The 26048-nt window shown below is 39.7% G+C and overlaps 2 protein-coding genes across 40 annotated transcripts in view; one reads left to right on the plus strand and one right to left on the minus strand.

Moving 5' to 3' along the window:
- Window positions 1–8764, plus strand: part of NAA35 (N-alpha-acetyltransferase 35, NatC auxiliary subunit) — an 88392-nt gene extending 79628 nt beyond the window's left edge. For 9 of the 10 annotated variants that reach the window (XM_086416863.1, XM_086416858.1, XM_086416860.1 and 6 more), the window contains 6 exons: window positions 2268–2404; window positions 3395–3462; window positions 4303–4443; window positions 4840–4962; window positions 7499–7579; window positions 8371–8764. In XM_086416863.1, the coding sequence (XP_086272989.1) occupies window positions 2268–2404; window positions 3395–3462; window positions 4303–4443; window positions 4840–4962; window positions 7499–7579; window positions 8371–8430 (610 nt within the window). In that variant the 3' untranslated portion in view covers window positions 8431–8764. Of the gene's footprint in view, window positions 1–2267; window positions 2405–3394; window positions 3463–4302; window positions 4444–4839; window positions 4963–7476; window positions 7580–8370 lie in introns of all 10 variants that reach the window. The other variant, XR_015170163.1, reaches the window with a different exon arrangement.
- A 5902-nt stretch (window positions 8765–14666) lies between these two features.
- GOLM1 (golgi membrane protein 1) overlaps window positions 14667–26048 on the minus strand; it is a 59913-nt gene continuing 48531 nt past the window's right edge. For 5 of the 30 annotated variants that reach the window (XM_086416867.1, XM_086416876.1, XM_086416877.1 and 2 more), the window contains exons 7-10: window positions 24680–24839; window positions 23650–23919; window positions 21963–22076; window positions 14667–16917 (exon numbers count right to left, since the gene is read on the minus strand). In XM_086416867.1, coding sequence (XP_086272993.1) covers window positions 16841–16917; window positions 21963–22076; window positions 23650–23919; window positions 24680–24839 — 621 coding nt within the window. In that variant the 3' untranslated portion in view covers window positions 14667–16840. Of the gene's footprint in view, window positions 16918–17677; window positions 17731–21962; window positions 22077–23649; window positions 23920–24679; window positions 24840–26048 lie in introns of all 30 variants that reach the window. The other 25 variants (XM_086416870.1, XM_086416884.1, XM_086416885.1 and 22 more) reach the window with 10 other exon arrangements.

The following is a 26048-nucleotide window of genomic DNA, read 5'->3' on the forward strand; positions in this document are numbered from 1 at the left end:
AACAAAAGAAATTTTATTTCTGCTTGTAAGTATCCTGGTCTACTTTGATGTTAGTTTTAACTGTTGTTTAGTTTTAGTATTACAGATTGGGCTCCAGCATTTTTATAAAATATATATTGTTGATCTTTCTGAATGTGATCCCTAAAGCATGTGGACCCTAAAAATCAGTTTAAAAAAAAAATAATTCTTAAATTTAGCATGCATCATAATCACTCGGAAAGCAACTTGTTGGGCTGTGTTCTGGCATTCCTGGTTTAGTAGGCCTAGGGTAGGGACCCCACCCCACCCCCGGCCAAGTCATTCGCATTTATAACTGCTTTGCTGGTGAGACTGCTGCTGGTCCTGAGATCACAGTTGAGAACTGGTATAGAATATTAGCTCTTTGACTCTCTTTAGATAAAATTGTAGATTAATTTTGATAAAGCAGTTAGTAAAAAGCTTGTTGATAGATCTGATAAATGAAAGGCCTGAATTATGCCAGCTCTCCCCTTTACTCATCTGTCCTTGGGTTAGGTAGTCAGAAGGTAGAAGGTAGCATTAGTTCTCTATAGAAATCATCTCTTTGAGTTAAGGTAGGTTACAAATCCTCATTTTATAGTGTGATGGGGGAAAAATTCATTTTTATTTTTTACAAGGATTTTATAATAAGTGCTTTTCTTAAATTCATTGCCAGGAATTCTTTTCTCTCCACATAAAACATACTTTTTCTAATCAGATAGAATTGTACTTTCTATATATACTTTTTCTACTCAGATTTCTTGGTTTGCTTTAGGTGCCAGGAGGCATAGTGCTCAGTTTAGCATTAAAATAAAGTGCCTAAGTCATTCCAGGTGTATCTTTTCATTTGTTTTGCTTTTTTTTTTCTGGCTGTGCTATATGACTTGCGGAATTTTAGTTCCCTCACCAGGGATTGAACACGGGCCATGCAGTAAAAGCACCCAAGTCCTAACCACCAGACTGCCAGGGAGTTCTCTTCCTTTGCTTTAAAATGTTCTTTTTTAACATGTTTTAATAGTATAACCTGCCTTCTAACTGTTTGAGAAATTTTCAGAATGTGTCATACAAACTTGATCGTGAAATTTCTTACAAATCTTTGATTTTCATTTAATATAGTAGTGGTCCTTAATTTTATTCAAGGAATATATATTTATATCCTAGATTTGAACTATTTTTCTGGCCTAAGAGAAAGTATTATTTGCCATTTTAAACTTAAAAAAATTTAGTACCTGGTGAGATAAATCTGTCTCACATTTCTTTATTGAATAAACTCAAGTAAATTATATGCTTGCATGTTTTTAATGTTTTAGAATCATTTTGTCTAATGCATGTAATTTTTGTTCTGTATTTGTTTCCTTTTGTAATTAATAAGAAAATAAGAAATTCCTTAATGGGTTTAGGTGAAATGTGACCTATATTGATACAGTAAAAACAATTTGCTGGACATTGATTTGATTTACTGATACATGCAATTACCAAGAAGTCTTTTTTAATTATAGTTGATTTACAGTATTGTGTTAGTTTCAAGTGTATAGCATAATGATTCAGTACTTTTGCAGATTATATTTAATTATAGGTCATTACATGATAATAAGTGTAATTCCCTGTGCTATACAGTAAATCCTTGTTGGTTATTTTATGTATGGTAGTTTGTATCTGTTATCCTATACCCCTGATTTGTATCCCCTCCAGAAATCTTTTGAAAAGTTGTAAAACTCATATCATTGTAGTATATTTTCCATATTGTGTGGCGACAAGAAGATTTCCATATTGTATGGCAACAGGATAGGGAAAATTAATTATTTGTAATGGTCATTTTTTAAAGATCTAACCCATCAATTATCTATTTGAATAATCTTGTTTTATTTATTTTTTTTTTTATTCTTCCAATTTTATTTTATTTTTAAACTTTACATAATTGTATTAGTTTTGCCAAATATCAAAATGAATCCGCCACAGGTATACATGTGTTCCCCATCCCGAACCCTCCTCCCTCCTCCCTCCCCATACCATCCCTCTGGGCCGTCCCAGTGCACCAGCCCCAAGCATCCAGCATCATGCATCGAACCTGGACTGGCAACTCGTTTCCTACATGATATTTTACATGTTTCATTGCCATTCTCCCAAATCTTCCCACAATAATCTTGTTTTAAAACAAAAAACTTTTAAAACATTATTTAAAAAAACATCTCTTTATTAGTACTAGTGCATGTGTTGACCAGGCTCTCATTTAGACATGTATCATTAACTAACGTTTTCTCTCCATTAAGGTATCTCTCGGAATTTCTTTATGCCTGGTTGATGTCGACATTAAGTCGTGCCGACGGCTCTCAGATGGCAGAGGAAAGGATAATGGAAGAGCAGCAGAAAGGCCGTAGTAGTAAAAAAACAAAAAAAAAGAAGAAAGGTGATGGGAATTATTTTTAAACTTAAGAAATAAGTAACACTGGAATGTACTTTAATTTCATCAAATAATGGATGAATTAGTCATTATATTTTTATTTTCACCGTCTTCCCTTCCCCGGTGGCTCAGCTGGTAAAGAATCCGCCTGCAGTGCGGAAGACCTGGGTTCAATCCCTGGGTTGGAAAGATCTCCTGGAGAAGGGAATGGCCACCCATTTCAGTATTCTGGCCGGGAATTCCATGGACAGAAGAGCCTGGCAGGCTACAATCAATGGGGTCTCAGAGTCAGACACAGCTGAGCAAATTTCACTCACTCACTCACTCACTCATCTTCTCTTCAGAAGATACTGGGGTAGAAACTGAGTCACAGTATTAGTGGTAGAATCCTTTTGGTGTCTTTCCTTGCTTTTCTTTTACTTCTTTCCTATTTCATGTGTCAAAAGACAAGAAGTAGTAACCACATGGAATAAGATGAGGAACAAGACAGCAGGAGACTTGTGATACTCTCTTGACAGAAGGCTGACAGCTCAGGAAGGAAGGAAATCTGGAGTGGTGCTATTAACAGTCAAACAAAAAGATGATCATACACTGCCCAAGGACCATGAGAAGAAAGAAATGTTTCCAGGGGACTACCCTGTTAATCACTCATGGGCCGGTACAGATAGACTACAGTCATTACAAAATAGTGCTTTGTGTTCCCTTCAGATTCAAATTGAGTGTGGGTCATTAAACGACTGTACTCATGGCTTTCCTGTAATAAGAAATTGTCTCTGTATTGTGACTTGAGAAATCTTACAGTTTGGGGAACACAATTACTGTCTAACCTTAGCTCTATTTTATTATTTGTAGATTTGAGCTGTAAAATTTAGCCTGTGGGAACAAACTTTTTAATATTTTAATTTGGTAAACAAGATAGAATTAATTTAGATTTCTTCTGCAATAATGCAAGAGGAGGAGGGAAAAGAATTTGGATAATTTTCTTTCTAATTATAGTTCGCCCATTGAGCCGAGAGATCACAATGAGCCAGGCATATCAGAACATGTGTGCTGGAATGTTTAAAGTAAGTTGCTACATTGCTATTTTATTATTAAACTAAAATGAACTCTCCTGTGATTCTAGGTTCTAATTTAACCTTCATTTTTACTAACTGTCTGCTTAAAAATGACCTTTTATCCAAGTCCAGTGGTTTTATTAATTTAACAAATACTGAACATTTGTCATATGTCAGATGTCTTGTACTAGGTGCATTGCGAGATACCAAGTCTAATCTGATGTGATCCTTGTCTCAAGTGCCTAGTTAATGTTAGACCAGATGACATATATGTGGCATAGATACTAAGAGAGGGAAGCGTTTACTTCTGATTGATGATCAGAAAAGGTTTCTTGGAAGAGATGGGTTCCAGAGTTTTTTAGAAGTATGTTAGTTAGGAAAGGGGCAAGCTCCATAATGAAAGACTTAATTTAAGCAAAGCAGACATTTTCAGGAGATAGTAACTCGAGGAAACATACTAAAATACATAAAATAGAACATGGAATTCTGTTTGGAAAACAGGATCAGTGCTTTTCTTATAGAGATGATATATTACTTTTTCTTCAGGAGCTTTTACTTGAAGTTTTCAAAGCTGTTACAAGAGCCTTAAGAAGAATATGCATGTGGTACAATTTCACTGGGGAAATTAAAATATTAGACACTGGAACATGAGCATTTTTCATATAAAAGATGGTGCAGAATATAAAAATGAATATTAAAGCTAGTTTTTTCTCTTCCTGTTTTTGATTTCTGGGCCTTGTTTTGATTAACTGTGTATAAATAGCTGTTTTTTATTTTCTGTCTCTGTTAATGAAGATGTTCACATTTTCATACTGTTATCATCTTTCTCTCTCTCTGTTTGTACTGTAGACCATGGTAGCTTTTGACATGGATGGCAAAGTACGAAAACCCAAGTTTGAGCTTGATAGTGAACAAGTTCGATATGAGCACAGATTTGCTCCATTCAACAGTGTAATGACACCACCACCAGTGCACTATCTGCAGTTCAAGGTGAACCTGCTGCTTAGAATAATCGCAAAATATTTAGTCTTAGACCCTCTTGGAGATGTGCTATTTGTACGTAGCCATTTTGCTGAAATAGTCAAGTGAAACTGTTATTGGACCAGTGAGATAAAGGGATGAAATAGCAGTTTTAAATAGTATGAATATTATTTGACTTTGTTGGGTATACTCATCATATTAACAGTTATTTAAATATGAGAATAATATGAAGTATGGTATATAAAGGTTAAAAACTGAATAGGAAAAAACCAGGACATGCAGAGTGTTTGCATTAGTGTCCATATGTGAATGGATAATCAGTGTAGAATTCTTTAATTTAAAAAGGTATTTTAGAGTTTTTTCACATTAAACATATTTTAAATAATAGTATTTCTTTCTTTTTAGGAAATGTCTGACCTCAATAAATATAGCCCTCCTCCTCAGTCTCCAGAACTGTATGTGGCAGCTAGTAAGCACTTTCAGCAGGCAAAAATGATACTGGAAAATATCCCAAACCCAGACCATGAGGTAAAACTGCAGTCACGGTTATTCTACAGGAAGTTTGTCAGGAAGTACATCACTTACTACTGGATAACAGTTTAATTATAAAATGAACTTACAGTATTAATAAATGAAGACTGTCATGTTTCTGCTAAGGATTTCAGTCACTTTGCTAACCTAACCTTGTCAGACTTAAAATTATATGATAAAAGAAGTGATACAAATATCTCCTTTGTGTAAATTTAGAAATCAGTGCAGAGAAATTAAGACTTAGAACCATAAAGCTGAAAGAATAGAAATAAGACCCAGATTGATCTACAGCTCAGTAATGTTAACATTAAATTTAAAAAATTTTATAGTTTATTAAAATATAATTATATAAATCTTAAATCTAAAAAATGATCTGGTCAGTTATCACAGGAAGTAAAAACAACCTTATTCTATTTGACCATTTAAAATAAAGCCTATTGTTTTGAAGACTATTTTGAGTATCATTCTACAGAGCTTAGAACTTGCAAAATACAAAATATTGTTTCAGCCTCTTACGAGTTTCATTAATTTACTATATAGCCTAATTTTATTGAAATTTATTTATTCTGTAAATGAGAGTTACCTGTAACACACTGACCATTTTGGGGGGTATATCTTGATACAGCCTCCATGAAAGGTATTTTAGCAATCTGTCGAAAATCACAGGTGCCTAGTCCCCGAAATTCTGCTTCTTGGGATTTACCTTACAGATACTTGTGTACATGTGGGAAGTGATGAATATACAGATATTGTCGAGTGTGTACTGTCCTAAGTAGTCTGGTATATTCTAGCAGGGGGCGGGGCAGGGAACAGAAATCTGGACCTTTCTATGGGTGGTGGGGGGGGCAGGCAGTAAAACAGTCTATTAGAAGATCAGAAGTACTATGAAGAAAAACCTTAAAAGAGATTTTTCTTCTGAGAATAGAGATAGTGAATGCTCCCGGAGGTATAGTGGAAGGGATTAGACATTTTTAAATAAGTTGGCCTCTGAGCAAATCTTGGAAGAAGGTAGAGAAGCAAGTCATATGACCACCCAGGAATGGTGCCTTCTAGGCAGAGGGATCCATACGTGTAAAGGTATGTAAAGGAGTGTGCCTGGAGTATTTGAATAACAGCCCAGGGCTGTGTGCTGGAGTGAGGTGAACACAGGGTTGAGCTGTTGGAGAGTTTTAATGTGACCAGATCTGACTTTTGTTCTAAAGGATCACCATGCTGGCCACTGTGTTGGTAAAATAGACTGGTGAAACCAAGGATAGAATCCAGAGCCAGTTAGAGGCCATGGCTGTGATCCAGGTGAAAGATGGTAGTGCCAGTGGACCAGAAGTGATTGCATTCTCTATAAATGTTAAGGTCTAGCCAGTGGGATTGACTGATGGATTGGAGGTGGAGTTAAGAGAAAAATAGGAGTCAAGGGTGGTTTTGAGGTTTTTGGCCTGAGCACCATCTGTTTGGATTGAGTTGTAAGGGGAAGACTGTGGATGGAACTCGTTGGGAGGCAGGGCCGGGAAGGTCAGGAGCTCAGTTTTGAACATGGCTTTTGGATGCCCAAATGGAGTAGTTATGTAGGTGAGTGGGTATGTGATATGGAGCTGAGGGGCAGCAGTTCCTGAACTTGAGGTGATGTGTCAAGTGAGGTCAGTAAGAAGCAGGCAATTTTTTTTTTCTTCAAGTTGCCCATTACTCCCTCTTAAAGAGAAGTGAGTATTCCATTCCATTGTTTCATATTTTCAGGTGAAACGTTTTGGACAAATGGTTGTCAGAAATACCAGTTAAAGGACACTTTCTGCCTGCTAGGTGTGAGTTTCAGTTCATAATATGTGTTAACTCAGTCCTCACAAATCTTTGTGGGATAGGTAAATTATATCCCCGTTTTTACAAATGAAGGAACTGAGAACAGAGAGGTTAGAAAACTTGCAGAGGTTACATAGCTGCTGCTGCTAAGTCACTTCAGTCGTGTCCGACTCTGCGCGACCCCAGAGACGGCAGCCCACCAGGCTCCCCCGTCCCTGGGATTCTCCAGGCAAGGACACTGGAGTGGGTTGCCATTTCCTCCAATGCATGAAAGTGAAAAGTGAAGTCGCTCAGTCGCGTCCGACTCTTAGCGACCCCATGGACTGCAGACCACCAGGCTCCTCCGTCCATGGGGTTTTCCAGGCAAGAGTCCTGGAGTGGGGTGCCGTTGCCTTCTCCGGTTTCATAGCTAGTAAGTGGCAAAAGTGGACTTTGAAACTAGACGGCTTAACTCTAGATTCTGTGCCCTGAACATGTTGTACTGTCTTTACAGGACTTCACGATATAATGCTTTTTTGTTTTAATGAAAACAAGATACAGTAGTCCTTTCAAGTTTTCATGATAGTAAACTGGAGTTCTTTGTTACTAAAAGATACATGGTGGTACTCATATTTTGAAATTGCTTTCATTTTAATAAAATACTGACACTTATTTTGTGCCACATTCCTATTGGTATCTATAAGTCAATATATTTTGACTATGAATTTTATGTTTTGATAGCTTAATGTTGTTCATTATTTAGGTCAATAGAATTTTAAAGGTTGCCAAACCCAACTTTGTGGTTATGAAGTTATTGGCAGGAGGACACAAAAAGGAATCCAAGGTAAAATATATTGTTATTCAATTGTTATAAACTTCATTTTTTTTAGTAAGATGAATAAATATTACAAAAAAGTCAGAATGCCCACAAAGATGATTCTAAAAGGGATTCAGTGGCAGAAAATAAATTGGAACTTACCATTTTGCCTTGAAACTTACAGATTTTGTTGACTTAAAATCTCTAAAGTTTGCTCTGCCCTTCCACCTAAATTACTGAATGATTTGAGGTAACAAAAGAAAATGTGTGAAAACCAATTTATGGGAGTTATTTAAAAAGTCATCCACTTTTAGAAAAGTGAATGCTTCAATAAATAAATACTTTAATGGCTCGGGAGATGGAAGATTTTGTAAGCCTCCCTTGGTTGGTGTTTCATTGGTGCTGTATCAACATTCGGTGCAGAAGTAAGAGGCCAACCATTGAGCCATTTCTGGTGGCATCTGTCCATTATATAATACATACCTCTATTTGTTTGCTCCCACTGCTTTTCTGTTATCCCTCTTTCTTACCGCCTCTGCTTTACCAGTGACTCATTAATTGCTCAGAAGTAGCAGCTACCATAGGACTAAAAGAACGCACTGACCCATGACCTTTTCCTGTAATTTAAGTCTGTTTTCATTAAGTATTCTCTAAAAATAGAAAACCATTGGTCAGCATGTTTTCTAATCACCTTCACAGATGCAGAGATAAGCTAAATCATTTTCTGTTCCTTGTTTCTAAAAACACAAGAGTCTAAAATTAAAAGTCTTTGTTTACTGTCTAAATATGTATAAGATACATTGACTTTGTTTTCACAGGTTCCTCCTGAATTTGATTTCTCTGCTCACAAATATTTTCCTGTTGTGAAACTTGTTTGAGATAAAGACTGAAAAGGTGACCAAAAGGGTGGAGTCTACTTTCAGATTCTGTTCTTAGAGGATCTATCCGTCAGTCTTACCACATAACGTGAAGTGAAATGGATTTCTTGGATAACAACCCATTATAAGGAATACTTTTAATTTGATAGCCTTATATGACGTGAATGAAAACTGCTGTTTTAAAGTGGTTTATTATGTTCCATGGATGAAACTAGTCTTATCGAATGCATTGATGAATATTATTTGGTTTTATTACAGATTTAATCATAAATCATTTTTTATGAGTGAAAATAGTGTTTGTAAAGGTTAATAAATTTCTTGACAAAAAAATGCACTATTGGAGATGAAAAATAGCACTTTGTGGATACATGCTAAGAATTGAAGGTGTTTACTCTTAATATTTGAGCAGTTCAAACAAAAGTTTAAAATCAAGGGATTTAGTAAACACTCACATGGGATTTGGGCTAAATACACTTAAGGGAGGTTTGGGGGGACCTCCTAGCTATATAGGGATACTAAGTCACGCAGGGATTGTGATTTTGTGTGTCACAGTATCTTAAACTATATACCAGCATTTTTTTTTGTCAGAATTTTTTTTAATCCTTTTAACTGTTACTTTTGGCACTTTTTTAAAAAAGATTACACATCATGTTTGCTAGTGATATTATAGGGTTAGGTTTAAACATGACATGCTGCTTTTTATTACCACTTACTTAGTTTAACCCATGAAACATTTTCAAGTGGGGCCTTCCCAGCATCCTCTGGCTCTGCAGATTGACTTAAATTCACCTGTACCTGCAAGTGCCCAGTGCCAGTGGCCCCAGCCTTCTTCCTTTGCTGCTCGTTCCGCCCCCATCTGCTCTGCTGTTCTGTGCCATATTGCTGTGATCTCTGGGGGCCTTTCCTTTGGTCCTACTATTAACAAGACAGTATTGTTAGCAGGAGTTACACTGAGCCTTTGGCTTGGCTTAAAACCAGCAAGTGTTTTGTATTTCCTTTATGGTTAAAAGGGTTCTGAGTTTCAAGTATCTGAATTCTTATTTGACACCTTTCTTGCAGATGTCTTATTGAAACTTTATTTCTGGAAATATCTTAAAGCAGCTAACCTGCATAAATCTTGCTTACTATAGTAGAGCCGACGACTGTAGAGTAAGAATATTCGTGACTCCTCTCTTCTCAGCTCCTGAAGCAGACAGGCTCTCTTTTACCAAGAGTGGTGATAAACGTGTTATCCAGGAACAGCCAGTAGACATTGAAATCTCAGAATCCAGAAGTCTTTAAAAAAAAACAGTAGTCTGTACAAAAGAAATGAGCTATAAAGAGATAAAGAATATATCTGTTGCCTTCTATTTGGATAGTTTTCTGAGAAAGAAAACAGTTTCTGGCTGGTAATTTCTGATTACTTTAAACAAGAAAAATGGTAGACAGGCAACAGAAGAAAGAATTCAAAACGCAAAGAGGCTAAATGAGGCAGCAACATCTGGCGGACAGCCAAGAGCCTGAGGTGAGCTATAAGAATGTGGATCAGTGCCAACAGGAACCATGGATTAAGAGGGTGTGCTGGCATTTTTAAACTGATGTCTAATTAGGTCATCTGAAAATGTACATATAGGTTATTGAGCAAGGGTTCTGCCTAATTAAGAGTACCTAAGGCTGTTTTTTCAGGAGTGGCTCTTCTCCCTAAGAGCAAAGAGTGTTCCTAAGTTTCAGCTGCAGGTTTCTAATCAGAAAAGCTGAAAGTTGCCTTTTTTGGAACTTTTTAGAAATCTATGTACCATACAAGGTGCAAAAAAAAAAAAAAATGATGGGGGAAATAAGACTGCCTCTCCTCTCACAGATCTAACAACCATAAGAATGCAGAAAAACCAACAAGTCTTTATCATGCTCTAGGGAAAATGCAGTGTGCTGATGGAGGAGACCCACCTCACATGATTTATGGAGAAAGTCACCATCTCATCCAGGTCCCAAAGGTTAACGATGGGCACTAGCTGAGTCCCTTGACAGGGACACAGATGGGCACAGGCCTGTGGTGAGAAGGTGGCAGTTGACTAAAGTATAGAGCAGGATAAGGAACTAGAGAGGAGCTGGAAGTAAGGGGAGACTGTTGACTGATGTTGGTGGATACCGCTGGAACATTTGAATCAGGTAAACAGCAGGATCAAATCAGATCCGCTTGCTCATGATTACTGGTTCAAAAAGCTGTAGGCAGGGAAGCTTGTGAGGTGAGAAGAAATGACGGTTGGTCTTAAGGTAGTGGCAGAGGGAAGAGATGAATGGAATCAAAAGATAAGAGGTACAGGACTTGGGTAAGTTTGTGGGAATCAAGGGTGATGATTCATAGGTTTTAGGGCTTTGCAACTAGATGGGTGTGGTGCTATTTGCTTATATAGGCAAAACAGGAGACAAGGTTCAGGGATAAAGTTTGTTTTAGATGTTAAGATTTCGTTTTTTCTTTCGGGCGGTGCAGCTTGCAAGGTCATAGTTCCCTGACAGGGGATTAAACTCAGGCCCCTGGCAGTGGAAGTATGGAATCCTAACCACAGGACCACCAGAAAATGCCTTCTTGAGCTGTCTTTGAAAAACATCCTAGTGCAAGTGGCGAGTAGTTTGGTGTGGAGCTGAAAGCAGCATTCTTGGGTAGACATGAACTGAAGACTAAGTGGCTGCAGAAATGAACTGTAAACTGAGGCCTGCACTGGGGGCTGCCGGAGAAGGCAATGGCACCCCACTCCAGTACTCCTGCCTGGAAAATCCCACGGATGGAGGAGCCTGGTGGGCTGCCATCTATGGGGTCGCACAGAGTCGGACACGACTGAAGCGACTTAGTAGTAGCAGCAGCTGGGGGTTGCAATTGCTCAGGGAACATGTAGAAGAGAAGAGCCTGAGATTGGTCCCAAGAAGAGTCAGGATAACCAAATTCTAAGAGTGGACCAGGGCAGAGGTGGGAGAAAGGAGCAGGTAGGAGATGAAAGAAAAGTGAGCGCCTTAAAATCATGCCATGCCACCCTCTGACCAAGTTTCTGTCACTCGTTTCGTAAGACTCTGGCCTTCTAAGAAATCACCTTAATTACTGGTCAAAAAAGCCACCCGTTTAGAAAAGTGTAGGAGAGTTTTTCTCTGGCCATGAAAAGATTTAGCCAGAAATTAGGCAATGCAGGGCCACATACAGCTAATAGGCCTAAGATAAGGACCAAAATGGGCCCACTGGATCTGACAGGTTGCTGGCAACAATAGTAAGAACCTCCTTGAAGAGGTAGGGCAGAATCAGTACATTGAAGTGTTAGTGAGTGGGGTGTGAAATAATGGAATCATTCTTTAGAACTGATTTCTCCACATTTATCCTTACCCCACCCTGTTCTTGGAGGAGCTGGTATGATCATAAAAGATCAACTATTCTCTGGTTAATGATAGTCTTCACTAAGTGACACCTGGTTTGGCCACTTCATTTCTGCCCTGTCCCCTGGGCGCCTCAAGCTGCATCTTATTTTGCTTTTCCTCTGACCAGCCAACCTCTTCTCTTGGACAGCTTCTCTTTATCCTTCAAGTTTCTGAAACATTAGATCTTCAGAGAATGCTCCTGTATCTCCTCGTTTAGGCCAAACCATTTAAAAGTGCTTAGCATTTTCAGTTCAGTAGCTCAGTCGTGTCCAACTCTTTGCGACCCCATGAACTGCAGAACGCCAGGCCTCCCTGTCCATCACCAACTCCCGGAGTTTACCCAGACTCATGTCCATTGAGTAGGTGATGCCACCCAACCATCTCATCCTCTGTCATCCCCTTCTCCTGCCCTCAATCTTTCCCAGCATCAGGGTCTTTTCAAATGAGTCAGCTCTTTGCATCAGGTGGCCAAATATTGGAGTTTCAGCTTCAACATCAGTCCTTCCAATGAACACCCAGGACTGATCTCCTTTAGGATGGACTATTTGGATCTCCTTGCAGTCCAAGGGACTCTGAAGAGTCTCCTCCAACACCACAGTTCAAAAGCATCAATTCCTCGGCTCTCAGCTTTCTTTATAGTCCAACTCTCAAATCCATACATGACCACTGGAAAACTCATAACCCTGACTAGATGGACCTTTGCTGACAAAGTAATCTCTCTGCTTTTTAATATGCTGTCTAGGTTGGTCACAGCTTTTCTTCCACAGAGCAAGCGTCTTTTAATTTCATGGCTGCAATCACCATCTGCAGTGATTTTGGAGCCCCCCAAAATAAAGTCTGTCACTGTTTTCACTGTTTCCCCATCTATTTGCCATGAAGTGATGGGACCGGATGCTATGATATTAGTTTTCTGAATGTTGAGCTATAAGCCAACTTTTTAGCATTTTCAGTTGTAGTTAATTTTTTTTAATCTTCCCAGCTATAGTATAAACTTGAGAAAAACACCTTCATCTTTTGCAGAACTGTTCACTCAGTTAATGGGATGTGGATCTTTTAAAAATATAAAAGACATCCTGGAGGCAGTTAGTTGGAAAACTGAATGAAGGTTAAAATCAAGGCCTCCAGAGCAGTAGCAAGGCTCAATTTGAGACACTTAATGGTGAGAACACAGGACACTAAGAGTGCCAGGGGAGGTTTGAAGTAGGAACCAGGAGGTGGTAAGTTGGAGTCTGGTAGCCTTGCCCCTAAACAGTTTGTATCAGCCGAAGAAACTGGTTGCATTCACTTAGAATTTTTTCTGTAGTCCTCTGCTAACAATGCTTTCTATTCTTTCCATTTAAAAAGAATGTATCAGCTTTTGGAGGACCACATAAAGTTATTATGCAACACTCTGAATTTCTAAACTACTGATAAGGTAAAGATGCAGTATCTGCAACCGTCTGTGTAGAATTCAAACATTTTAGGCCAAACCTTTAAGCCAAGCTTAAAGTAAAGTGTGGTGCTTTGTTTTGATAAGAGATTTGTCATCCGTTGACTTCCAGAGTAACTTTTGAAAGAACCCATCTCAAAAAGCCAGAGCAAGGATGTTATAGCAGAATTGTCCTTCACAGGGAAAAAACTGGCAGCTGTAGACTGGTGGTTAAGGTCACAGAATTACTCTTTTAAATGATAATTCAGATGTGAAATAATAATGTGGCTGCTTTTTTGATGTGAGTTAAGACATTCAGGTGAAGGTTTGAGTTCTGGATAAAGGCACACATGTTACATCATACTGAAGTTCCACTGTCACCGTACTACTTTAAGAGAGCCAAATTGGTAAAAACCAAGCTCTAACATCAGGAGCTGCTCCACAAAGACTCTGGCTTACTTCTTAAAGCCTGAGTTTTCATCCTCATTCTTACATGTCTATTAACACTCATTCTAAAAATGCATTTGTCCACCTAAATCTGTTTATGAACGTTCTAAAGGGCAAAACTTCAGTTATATGAAAAATCAGGTTGCCTAGGGCCACATCTCTGATCACTCAGTCTTTATTTGAACTTTAGTCAAATTTACCAAGCACCCCTGGCAATATTAGAATCTCTGTAGGGATATGAAGTGTAAGCCTGTGTCACTCAACTCAGGATTTTTATTCTACTTTAGAACATTTAGTTTTCTTCTAAGGAGTAAGGATTTAAAAAACAAAAAAAAAAGCAGGTATTTGTCTCAAGGTCTTGGTTTATAAAAAAAAAAAGTCATTAAGTTTATATATAGTTTACAAATGAGAATGTTTCAAGTCATGTCTCCTTCCCAGAGATGAGTTTCACAGGCACATCAACAAGCACAGTGCATGGGAAGAGACCTACTTTTGAGAAATCCTTCAGTGTGCACATTACCAGAACCTTACAGATCAGTTAAGAACAGTGGCCTAGTTAGTACCCTTAAGAAAGTGTTGCCCTCTGAGCTGAAATAGAACATAAACATTTAAATACACAAGATAAGCCATTTCCTCAACTTTCTAATACTAATATTTTCAAAATCTAAAATGACAATGTGAACCAAATATTAGTATAACTCAGAATTAATGGAAACTTGTATATTTCAAACTCATTTCAAAGGCAAGTGTTAGTGGGCTGAGTGTCCTATAAACTATCCTTAATCTATAATCATTAATAAAGATTACCATTTCTATTAATGAGTAATTATTGTTATTAATCATTAATAAAGATTACCATATAATCTTTTAAGCTAAAATACATAATGAGAATAGACCAGTTCCCCCCTGGACCTTAAAAGACTGTGAAATTACAATTCTCTTCCACCATTTCAAGTTCTGTTATGAATAGATAACCACCAATTACCAAATAAAACAATTATGCCAGTTCTCAACTAGTTATTTAATGATACCACATTGACTTAATCAGGGAATGTTTTTTCAAATTCCATCACACAAAGGTATGCTAGGTGCAATGATTATTCATGAAATCTAATCCAAAGCTGCTATGGCAATCTTCATCTGCAGAAAAAGATCAAATTAATCATCACTCCTTGTCTACACACCATTTGAGAATATAGAGGAGGGTGTGAATCAAACAGTTTATTAAAAATTGGATTAGCTGCTGCTTTTAGATGAACCCAAAAGACCACATTGTTTGATAATCTATCTGATGCTTATTACACAGGTTTTATTTTTTAAATAAATGGCTGTGGCATCTCTAGATTGTTCCTTGGAATAGTTCATCCCAAGGGAAGCCAACAGCAATAAAGCATGACTGCTTGAAGAAACACCTAAAGTACCTACCTCCCGAACAAACAGCTTTCAGGTGCCTCTGTACAAGGAGATTAAATCATGATTATTTTTTATTTATATCGGCATCTCATTCCACAGAAAGGTTTAATTAATAAGGCAAACAACCATCCTTAATCCACAGTTTACAAGCTGATTCCTTAGGGTTTCACCAGCAGATGAAGGGAAAACTGAAAGCAGTTTTAAAACCTGAACAGAGTTTCATTTCTCAGCAACTCTAGGCACACTGATAAAACATGAGATGAATAAAGGCTAATATGCAAGACATCAACCCTAAGACTGATTAAGACTTAGACACAGAGGGAGGCTGGACAAGGACCTAGATGAGTACCTTATAAAGCTACTTTCACACCCTTCAGTTGCCTTTTCTGGGTGGGCAGTTACAATCTTAATTAGGTAGGAAAATACCACACAGCATTCAAGTTGGCGATCATAACCTGAATGCAGACCAGGCCCCGCCCCTCAGTGGCAGCAGGGGCACCAGGAGTCCGAAGCCAGCTGCGGTTCAGAAGTCCTCTGGGCCCCAGTCTCTTCTCTGTTAACAGGGGGTTGTGTCACATGACCTGAAGCCCCTGTATCTCAAGCCCTATGACTCAGAATGCTGATTTAATAAGCATCACCACCCACTTAACCCTGTAGGGAGCCTTTCTAAAGGTCATAATGTGAGTGTGAAGTCTGACAGGAGCCTGTTTATTTGCAAGAACCAACTCAAACCTGATGTCACTATTAAGCAAATTACGATTAGTCATTTTCAAATTAACTTTTGGTTTTTAAATCAGTTTATGATATGGTCCTTTACCACAAGGTACATGTGTAAACTGAAAAAGACAACTACTGCATTTGACTTTCTAAACTTTCCAAATCTGTATGCTGTGTATCTCCTTCATCATCAAATTTCTCTTCTCTTCTAGCAGTGAAGTAGGCAGTGTCCGCAGCACACCCACCCACAGTGCGGTACTACCTTCTCTGCCACACGTGCCCAAGGTCAGCCCTGCTTTGGCCCGTTGTGTCAGAAGTCTAATCCGCACGTGGCTTTTCTTGGTAATGCTTTGCCCACACATACTAAGCAAGGCAAGTATAGATCACAGGTACTCAAATTACAAGTCACTTGAAAGCATTTTGTACATTAATGACAAGGGTTATTGTACAAGTAGCAGTCTTTTAAAAAATCCTCACAGAAAACACCTCTGTGTTTAGACTTGTTTAACACCGTTGCTCGTGATGTTTATGTTAACAGTCAGTGCTCTAGGCTACTGATTGTCAGAACCAGAAGTGAGCACGGAAGAATAAACCAAAAATCACTCAGTGCCGACTGCAGGGCTGGTTCCTGTCTCAGCACAGCACATGGCGAAGAGAATGACTCCAGAGGGACCTGAAGACAAGGAGCTCTGCGAGTATGGGAGTCCCCTTCACAGCAAAGGTTACACTTCACAATATGAATCCTGCTGTTGTCGTACTTGAAGGAGAACCTGTGTTCTATTTCTGGTGTTGATCTTCTTATGAAATACCTATTAGCCAACAAATTTCAACAATTTTGACATCTCAATATAAACACTTCAAAAATACCTCTAAAACACTGTCTCAAAGACAATCTCATTTTCCTACATTGTAAATACAAACTAAAACTCCACAATAATCATCTTTAGATATTTTACTTAGTACATTATTCACAGTATTCAATCCCTTGTGACTATTGTAGTGATCTCTGTTCAATTCTGACACACAAGAATGTGATTCCAGTTTGATTCAGAGTGTGTGATTCCTCTTTTCATGCTGATCAAGTAAATTTATTGTGTCTCCTTTCTGATTTTCAGCGTTAAGAACTAAAAAGGAAAAAGAAAACAAAATGTTCTAGTATTAAGCATTTTGAGAAACCAGCCCAGGCAGGTCCCATTTGACTTAAGTGTCTATAAGAGAGGACTGTCTCCCAGGGTAACATTATAATGTGGAATTTCATTGCTAATCAACGACAAGAGAGCAAAAGAGTCCATTTGTATAGCCAACAAGGTACCATGAACTGTGAAATAGTTTAATGATGTTCTACAAAATAGATGGTATGAAATGTACTCATAGAATTTTTGACATGATCATGACCCTCATGCGCTGCATGAATCTGTTAACTGCACCTGCAGCAGGAAGCACACTGCTTCCTAAAAGCCATTTGCAACTTAGGTTAGCTTTTGTGACTCCAAAGCTCTTCTTTACAGAATTGATGTCAATATGTGGCTTCCACCCTCTTTATCCTATGACACCCAAAGGATGTAAAAAGACACATCACAAATATAACCTAAACCCAAGATCCTCATTTACAACTATTGCACATCTTAATGATTTTATAAATGACTGTCTTAAGTTCTCTAATAAAGTTGGAACTAATGCCTTTTTCTTCTAATTTCCCTGGAGAAAAGCAGGCTCTGAAACCATCTTAATGACATAATTTTAAAATGACATTTCTTCAACTTAAAATTCTTTTTTTTTTTTTTTTTATTTTATTTTTAAACTTTACATAATTGTATTAGTTTTGCCAAATATCAAAATGAATCCATCACAGGTATAGCAGAACCATTGCTCTACTTCGCTTACCTCCTCAATTTGAAAGCCTTAGCCGGTACAAGGTCAAATCCTTAGACGGACACCTGGGTGTAAGGGATGAAAGATCCCAAGGCTTCATTGCACAGTCACACATCTAACTTGTATTTGCTTAAAATTCTGACTCCTAACACGTTCATCTTTTGCATTAAAAATAATTAGCTAAAAAGTCTATGAAAATAATTAAAAATGAACTTAAGACTTTCAATTTTAGAAACCCCAAGCAACTCTGCCAATTGTAGTAAGTGACATGCTGGATAAAATACAAAAGATTTTTGAAGGATGCACTGCTGAATCAAACTCAACTTTCTACCAAACAATCGGCCAAAACACTTTAAAAATTATCAGTGCCGTAAGTGATAAAGACAGAGGGTTCCAGGTTAAAAGACACTAAAGAGATATGATGATAAATGCAGTGTATGATCCTGGATTAGATCTTGAATCAGAAAGCCGTTATTAGTTGGACAATTCAAGAAATCTGAATGTCTATAGATAATAGCATTATGTGAATATTAAATGTCTTCATTCTGATAACTGTACTATGGTTACATAAGATGTTAACACTTGGGGTACCTGGATGAAGGTTTGTGGAAATTCTTACTAGTTTTGTTTAAATTATTTCAAAATGAAAAGTGAAAAAAAATTAATAAAACATTAAAATGCAACAACACTAACAGGAAGATCAAAAATGAAGTGGAAATATTAACAACTGAAGGTAATAAGCATCAATGCCAGCTTTTGTCCTAAGGACTTCTGCTGAAGCCTGAAGACTCCGAGCTCCCCTCACAGCTTCAAAAGGCCCTTAAACATGAGGGCTCCCCTCAAGGTGGGCAGTGAAGAAAGGGATGCCCATATAAACGTGAACCCTGAAGTTTCACATCCTTGACTTAAAGGCAACAGAAAATAAACCTGCAATGAAAAGTCTCGTGTGGACTAGAGCATGCTTAACCACATGAGATGATCGTGCGGGTGTATAATTCAAACTCTCATTTTTCCATGTGATCCCAAAAAACCCTAAAGGTGACAACCTACTTTATTAAAGGAGTTTTGAGTTTGCAGTACCCTCCTTGAGACTGGCAGAGGCAAACAACCTTCTCTCTCTAACTCTCAAATACTTCCCACATATAAAGTTCCATGGAAAGTAGTAGTTCACAGTTAAGAAGCACAAAACACACAAGGAAACAAGGTACCGTGAGGACAATCTGCAGAAACAAAATGAAACACCGCAAGTGTTCAGATACTACAACTGGAAGACGAGGCGTATGAAATAATGTTGACAGAGAAATAAAAGATGTTTGAAAACATGAGCAAGGACTAAGGACCCATAAAGAATGGCCAAGAGAAAAGTTTAGAAATTAAAACAGAGCAAAGAAGGCATAGACGGAAGAAAAATTTTTGAATTGGAAGATGTTTCTGAGTAAATTATTCTCAACACAGATCAGAGAAGCAGAAATGCAAAATATGAAAAAGAGGACACGAGACATGAATAGATTGAAAAGTTCTAATACACTTCTAATCTGAATTCAAGGAGGAGCCAAAAAGGAAAGAAGCATTATTCAAAGGATGTTGGCTTGAATTTTCCAGAGAAAGTAGACTGGCTAGATTAAAAAAAAAAAAAAAGGCTGCTATACTTAGAACAATGTGGTACACTGTGAATCAAGAGAGAAACCAATAAAACAGAAATAGAAAATCCAAAAATCAGAACCAAGTACATATGAAAATCCAGTGTTTGATGATGGTAGCACCTCAACTCACTATGAGATGGTGATTTGAGATGGTGATTTTAGATAGTGTTGGGCCAGCTGCAAACACCTTTGGAAAAAGAAAACTGGGCCCATATCTCATGCCCATACACTTGAAAACATTTAAAGTGAGTCAAATGAATCAAGAGATGTTAAGTGTAAGTTATGAAAGTAGAGGATTCTGGAAAGATGGCAGAAACAGTGGCACAGTTTTTGAACCTCTCAGAATCCTTACATAAACCAACTACTAAATTTAAAAACTCAAAAACTAGAGACCATTTACAGCAAAACTAGCTGAGCAGGAGTCCTGCAGACCCCAAAATACAAGCAGTCAAAAATAATCCATGGACAGCAAACCATACACTCGCAGAGTCTGGAAAGAAAACAGAGGGAAGCAATGGAGCTTCTGATGGACCTGGGAACAACAGAAATCCTACCAACCAACATGTTACAGCAGAAAGCACCTGGGCCAGTGAGAGAGCTGCAGCTGGAAGGGGCAGTCCTGCTACTCCCACAGCAGGTGACCACGGAGTGCCCATGGAAGACGAAGGAGCTGGTGGAGGTCCGTGAAACACACTGGCAGCGACTCCTCTTTGCGTTCTTCTCAGGTAAAGCCCCTCACAGAGAAAAGGCACTATGTGGAGTGAAGCAGTGGCTAAGCAGGACAAGAGACAAAGGAACCAATGGTTCAGAGAGAAGTGGGGAAAACCTCACTGGCCAAAGGTGAGACGATGTGAACTTCAAAAAAGATTATAAATGCAACTGAATGAAACCCATCAAAAAGGTTTAAAAGTTTATATTTTCAAATGGTCACCTTCAAAAGGTCAAAGGAAATAATTCCTTATTGTGAAAACTGGTAAAGAGAAAGAAGCATTTATCCTGCCTATGCTGTATGAACAATACCATGACTTGTCTATTTACAAAATATTTCAATTAACAAATGAAATAGGAATGGCTGAATTAAAATACCACCTCCAGGTATCAGCTGGTGATCTGCAGGAAATAGGGAGGAAAGAAGAACACACTAAACCAAACCATAAACAGAGCCATGAAATACACAATCAACACTCTCCAGACTGGTCAAACAGCAATGGCTGGCTGGCTGGCTGAATGGAAGGAAGGAAGGAAGAGAAGACTTGTAAATTGAGACTTAAACACATATCAAATATAAGAAAACGGGCAAGACTAAATAAACTATGGCATCCAGGGATGCCCACTTGGATGATAAGCCCATAAAGAAATTCAAGAAAATGCCGAATGGAAAGGTGAGGACAGGTATTTCAGTACAGGGAGGGAAGGTGCCAGGACAGGAAGGGCAACAAAGAAGGAACTTCCTGAAGCCAAGTTCTGTTTCTTGAGTCAGGAAGGCAGGGTGCGGTTAAAAAATGTTTAACTTCTAACAACTTGTTTGTTTTGTGTGCTTTTCTCAATCTGACTTACTTCATAAAACCAAAAGAAAAATCTGAAAGTATACTGAACAACAACAAAAAAAAAGGGTGAATTCAACTCTAAATGAGAAAACTATGACTCCATATCTGTAGGCAAAAAAAAAGACATAAAAATTTTTGAAACTTTTACATGGCAAAAAACCATAATCAAAATCAAGATAAACTCCTAGGTAGTACTGGCAACCTCCCCAGCACATAAAGAATTCTTAAAAACTGAGAAAGAAACACCAAGAGTTTGATGGAAAAATGAACTTTAAGAAAGGAAACCTTGAGTCTACAGTGAAACTAAAACAAGGGAGAGAGAGTATGTGTGCCTGTGTGTGTGTGCCAATGTATACACACTGGGGGTGAGGGAGTCCTCAAAGAATGACAGCTGATCAATGTGCGGAATGACCATCCAGACAACGGTTTTCAATGGACAGCAAAGTCACACCGTCACACAGCATCCCCCTCTGTAAGACATGTTAGTTACAGAGGGGAAAATGGACCTTTGCAGCAGAGAGACCTCGTGGGTACCACCTTAACCAAGGATCAGCCTGCCATCCTCTGCCTCCTGGTGTGAAGCTAGAACACCACAACTGCAGCTATTAAAAAAAAAAGTTCAACCAGAATCCAATCACAAGGAGACGAATCCAGAATCTGAGCATCCCACAGGCCTGGACTCTTCAAAAGTTCAAAATAACAGTTAATACAAAGTAACACAGAGTGCTACTATAAAAACTTGCCTGTGTACACATGACAGCATTTCGACTAGTGCTGTGAAATGATCATGCGGTGACCTACCATTTTGAAGGGAAATTCCTAAACTTCACTGAAGCATATCCGCACTGACCCCTGAGGGGCTGATGCTCAAGTTCATGTATGCAGACTTTCTGAAAGGTCCTCGTTGTGGCCTCCTGAAACTGTCACCTCTCTCCACTGCCCCTACACTCCAAGGCTTCCGGAGAAAACAGTCTTCTAATTAGGGATTACTTACAACATTATTGTTGGGATTCAGTGTGCAGTCATACCAAAAGTGAAGGACCACAAATCAGACACGAAAGGTGACCCCCCCACCCACCCACCACCACCACCACCACTGTTAATTACCATTTCTGTTTTTGTCATTCCCTGCAAGGGCTGCCTGCTTGTCTGTTTCAGATTCTGCCTCATTCTCATCCATGTTGTAGTCATCATCAGCTCCCAGTTTCTGCTGATTTCTCCCTGAAAAATTAGCAGAACCACAAAACATAAGCTACATCATTTCTCTCTCGATGCCATGGGAACACCAGAGCCCGGGCGCTAGGGTTATCCCAACCCTGGTTTAACAATCAGCTCTTTCTGCTTCCTCTCAGGAAATGACAGGGACTCGTGTGCTTGCTCCCAGTGCCAAGACCATGCAGGATTCCTCTACTTATGTATGCCCCACTCCAACTTTGAATCTATTTAAAATATGGCCCTAAATAAAGAGCTCCATTCCAGGCTGGAATCAGGGTAACTAGTTCACCAAACCAAAATTCCAGTTTTTTAAAGAGATAATCAACGTTAAAGGAAGGCATCACTATTTGGAAACAGGTTTCTGGTTAATGGAGGCATCTGCTTAAAATGGTTCACTGCCCTGAGAGAAGGAAATGGAGTGGCTATTGTGAGTCAAAGGGTAAAATTTTTCCATCAGACATAGAGAATTAGCTCATTTATCACTGCATTCATCCCCAGAGAGAAGAGCAACCAGAAAAGATCAGGACAGGATGCAATCAAGAGACATACTCAGAGGGTTACTGTTAACATTTCATATCTGTATAAACAAGATCTTTTGTTTAAAAAGCATGTCTGGAAAAGTCAGCTCTAGTTCTATACCCCTGCACTAACTGCCTGAAGAGGAAACAAAGCCCAGGCCTGTGTGCCATGCGGCTTTATTCTACTAATCAGACCATTACAGCTGACCTCGAACAAGGTGTAACACACAGGCCCCCGCAGTAGTGCCGGCCTACTGGCAGCTGTTACACCCTGCGACCAACTGCTGAGTGAGCTGAAACTTGACTGCCACTCTGATCAGCCCCCCAGAGTGTCCTTTTTTTCTTTTTTCCTCCCCAATTATTTAACAGAAAAGTTGTGAGAACACACCCTTCAGAAAATCGGGGTAATTTCTGCCAGTAAGTACTATCCCCACCTGTCACTTTATCAGGCTCAGCACACAGGTGTCTTCTAAGCGCCCCTGGCTTAGCTAGGATTAAAATGTTTTCCGTCTTTCAGGGACCAAGATACATCCCAGAATATTCTGCTCATCTCAGTTTCCCACACTTTCCTTTAAAAAAGAAAAGTAAACCAAACCAGAAAGGTGAGATTCCCACGTCACTTTTCTGCAATGCTCAAACACGTGTGACCCTCCATCTATCCGATCCTTCCATCTGTCCTTCCTTCCTCCTTCGGTTCACCAGGCACTGCCTGCCAGTGACACGGCAGGAGGAGATGAAGTGACAAGGAAAACGTGTGGGCTCTGCCCGCCAGGAGACCTATGTGGACGCTGTGCTCAGCTCCCATCCAAGGTCTTCCACCTGGAAAGCCCCCTAGGCTCCCTGTGAATATGATTTCTACAAGTTCCAAGTGCTAGGAGTGCCCAGCCCTTCTGTCTTGTCTCCTGCCTGACAATAGAAACAAACAAACAGAACGACTGCCAAATGGCGCCCTGCTGGTTGGTCGTCTTCACGGGTGTCCGTTCTGCACCGGGAAGGCCATGGAAGGGGCTACTGCCTGGTGCAGCGGAATGAGCGGGCAGCCCAGGGGGCCTCTCACCCACCTTCCTCGTCGGCATCCTGCCCCTCCTCCTGTCCATCGCGGATGACGAGCTGGTCCCGTTCAGGGCCCTCCGCCTCTTGATTCTCCTGGCTGGCCAGCAGGGCGGCTGGGACCTGTGGGATTTGGCCCAGCTCTCCGGGTTCTCCATTGCCTTTTCCGCCCACTTGTCTGTCTCCTTCCACTTCCTGTTCTCGGCCTGGCTCCTTCGGCAGTGCCAGGCTGTCCCTCTGAAGCTCCTCCTCACTGACGACCTGAATTTCCTTGGTTTCCTCTGTGCATAGGACACAGGTTGCCGTGACCTCACCATACAATACAGAAATTCTCAGACCACTCAATTCCCAGAGCCTTCCCAAGGACTGTGGATGGACGGGGTAGCCGATCATGTATGCCGTGGCCTAGCAGATGGCATCACTGACTCAATGGACATGAGTTTGAGCAAACTCTAGGAGATGGTGAAAGACAGAGAAGCCTGTCATGTAACAGTCCATGGGGCTGCAAAGAATTGGACAAAACTGAGCAACTTAACGGCACCAGACTCCAAGCCTCACTGTGCCTGGAGTATATCTTCAGAACCACAAGAAAGAGGAAACGGTTTAGAAAACAAATCCAGACCAAGTCATCTGGATTGAGCACATCCTGCAAGGGGAGGAGGCTGTAATGCCAGGCTTATCTGATCACCCTACTTGAGACCCAGAATCTGGGAGCCAGTGACAGCCACCCAGGACTCAGCCACGTCCCCTTAACTAAACAGCCCCGCCACTGTCCCAAATAAAGGCACACCTAGACCTTCCTTTACCAAGCTGCCAAAGAACGAGGAAGTTTACAAGGGTGAGACGTCAGGAAGGCAGATAAAAGCCCTGTGGCCCCGAGTCCAGGTGCCCAGAGAGATACTCACTACCACCTGCAGCCCAACTACTAGGCTCCCCACAAGCAGTGAGCTCTGAGTATCTGTACGGACTGAGGGGCCGGAGCTGCTCCTGTGTGTTTTGCACAGCCCTGAAGACAGCATGTCACTGGCAAGCTTCACTTACCTTTCTCACCTTGTCTCTTCAAATCAAAAGCCACCTCGGAGCTAGGGGCTGGTGTCTGGGGCTCACTGTGGCTGGGCACGTTTCCTCTTGCTTCCGGCACCTCTGCCTGGGGCGGGCCTGCCTCCTGCGGCCTGGGCTGGGGCTCACTGGGGGCTCGAGGCTGAAACAGGAACACAGGTGGTCAGGGCAGCAGCTTCGTGACCGTGAACCTTCAACAACCCTGAGCAATGCAACGGACCACTGCATCCTTCTGATGAACAAGCACATGGAAACCCTGACTAATGCCATACCCTACCCTGGTCGTGCCCTACCACCTGGCATAAAGCAGAGACCTGAGCTTGGGCCCATATCTCCCAGAAAAAACACTTTCAATACTGGATTAACAGGTAGGCAGAAGATCAACAAGGAAAGAGAAGGCTTGAACAACATGACAAACCACCCGAGCAGACATCTACAGACCCAACCCAACAAGAGCAAAACACAAGCAAATGCGATTTCTTCTCAAGTGCACACGGACTGCTCTCCAGGCAGACAGATGCTCGGCCACAAAACGAACCTCAACAAATGTTAAATGACTGAAATCACACAATGTATGGTCACCAATCACAATGGAATGAAATTATAAATCAGTAACAGAATGAGGTTTTTTGAGAAATTCACAAATATTTGGAAATTAGACAACACACTCCTAAATAACCAGTGGGTCAAAGAAATCACAAGGAAAACTAGAAAATACCTTGAGAAAAATTAAAATGAAAACACAACACACCAAACTTCTGGAAGGCAACTAGAGCAGTGCTTAAAGGGAAATTTTCAGGCTTATCTCAAGAAAAAAGACAGATCTCAAATCAATAACCTAATCTCCCACCTTAAGACACTTGAAAAAAGAAGAAAAAACTAAACCTAAAGTAAGGAAGGATTTAGTAAAGATTAGAACAGGAATTAATGACATATGTAAAAGAAAAACAATAAAATCAACAAAACCAAAAGTTAGTTCCTTGAAAGATGAACAAATTTGACAAGCGTTAGCTAGATTAAAAACAATTTCAAATTACTAACATAAAAAAAAGGATAACACTACCAACTCTTACACAAATAAAAAACTGTATTATAAGGAAATACTAAGAACTGTTTGCCAACAAGTTTGATAACTTACCTAAAACAGACAAGTTCCTAGGAAGACACATACTACCAAAACTCATTCAAGAAGTAGAAAATCTGAGCAGATTGTAACAAGAGACTGAAGTATTAATTTACAAATTTCCCCCTAAAAAAGCCCAGTTTCAAATGACTCCTGTGGTAAATTCTATCAAACATTTAATACTACATCTTCTCAAACTCTTCCAAAAGCAGCATAGACAGGAATACT

The sequence above is a fragment of the Bos grunniens genome, chromosome 8 (genome assembly GCF_055505025.1).
Source record: "Bos grunniens cultivar Pamir isolate PY7600 chromosome 8, Bosgru_T2T1.0, whole genome shotgun sequence".
Classification (NCBI taxonomy): domain Eukaryota; kingdom Metazoa; phylum Chordata; class Mammalia; order Artiodactyla; family Bovidae; genus Bos; species Bos grunniens.